Source organism: Notothenia coriiceps, unplaced genomic scaffold, assembly GCF_000735185.1.
Source record: "Notothenia coriiceps isolate Sejong01 unplaced genomic scaffold, NC01 NC01_scaffold00023408, whole genome shotgun sequence".
Classification (NCBI taxonomy): Eukaryota; Metazoa; Chordata; class Actinopteri; order Perciformes; family Nototheniidae; genus Notothenia; species Notothenia coriiceps.
Genome location: NW_011356109.1, coordinates 41,281 through 41,964, shown reverse-complemented (window position 1 = coordinate 41,964; position 684 = coordinate 41,281). Strand labels below are relative to the sequence as shown.

The 684-nt window shown below is 45.6% G+C and overlaps 1 protein-coding gene across 1 annotated transcript in view; it reads left to right on the top strand.

The window, feature by feature from the left end:
* Positions 1-288: 288 nt before the first annotated feature.
* The window catches only part of nsmce4a (NSE4 homolog A, SMC5-SMC6 complex component), a 2,868-nt gene continuing 2,472 nt past the window's right edge, over positions 289-684 (top strand). The window contains exon 1 of the mRNA XM_010781599.1: positions 289-486. Within this exon, the coding sequence (XP_010779901.1) occupies positions 347-486 (140 nt within the window). The 5' untranslated portion in view covers positions 289-346. The remainder of the gene's footprint in view (positions 487-684) is intronic.

Here is a 684-nt window from a genome sequence, read left to right as displayed (position 1 = left end):
CGCAATGTTTGGTGAATCGGAAAGTGGCGGAAAATGTATGGACCTATTTTTCCGGATTTCTACTACGTAAGCAACCTTCCCACTTCAATCCTACGCACGGCGTTATACATGAGGCCCCTGTTCATTAAGTCAATTAACTGAAACAATTTTGGGAGAAAAATAAATAAATAATATTATAATCATAACATTATCTACATGCAACGATTAGTCGACTAATCTCCTGAATACGTCTTTAGTTCAGGGCAGCCATAGAAGGTCAATATGTTAGTAAGGTGAGTACCAAGACCGAAAACGTTGCAGTAGTCATGTGGAGATCTTTTTCCCTCTTCTCTGACAGCTGTCCTACATGGGTCTGAACCGACTGAACGACGGGGAGGACGAGCAGCCAATCGGAGAAGCTATTGGCTACCTGCCTCCGGATGCTTGGCACAAAGTGGCCCAGAGAGCAGAGAGCTGTTTCAGGGCAGCCCCCTCCTTCCACTACATGTGAGTTCCTCAGCAGGCTATAGGCTTGTTTGAGACGCGTTGCGGCTCGCCTCGAAAGTAGACGAGAATAGCCGATCGCAGCCGGGGGAGTTCTTCTTCTTCTTCTTCTTCTTCTTCTTCTTCTTCTTCTTCTTCTTCTTCTTCTTCTTCTTCTTCTTCTTCTTCTTCTTCTTATCTGTAGACTGCCAACGACGACAC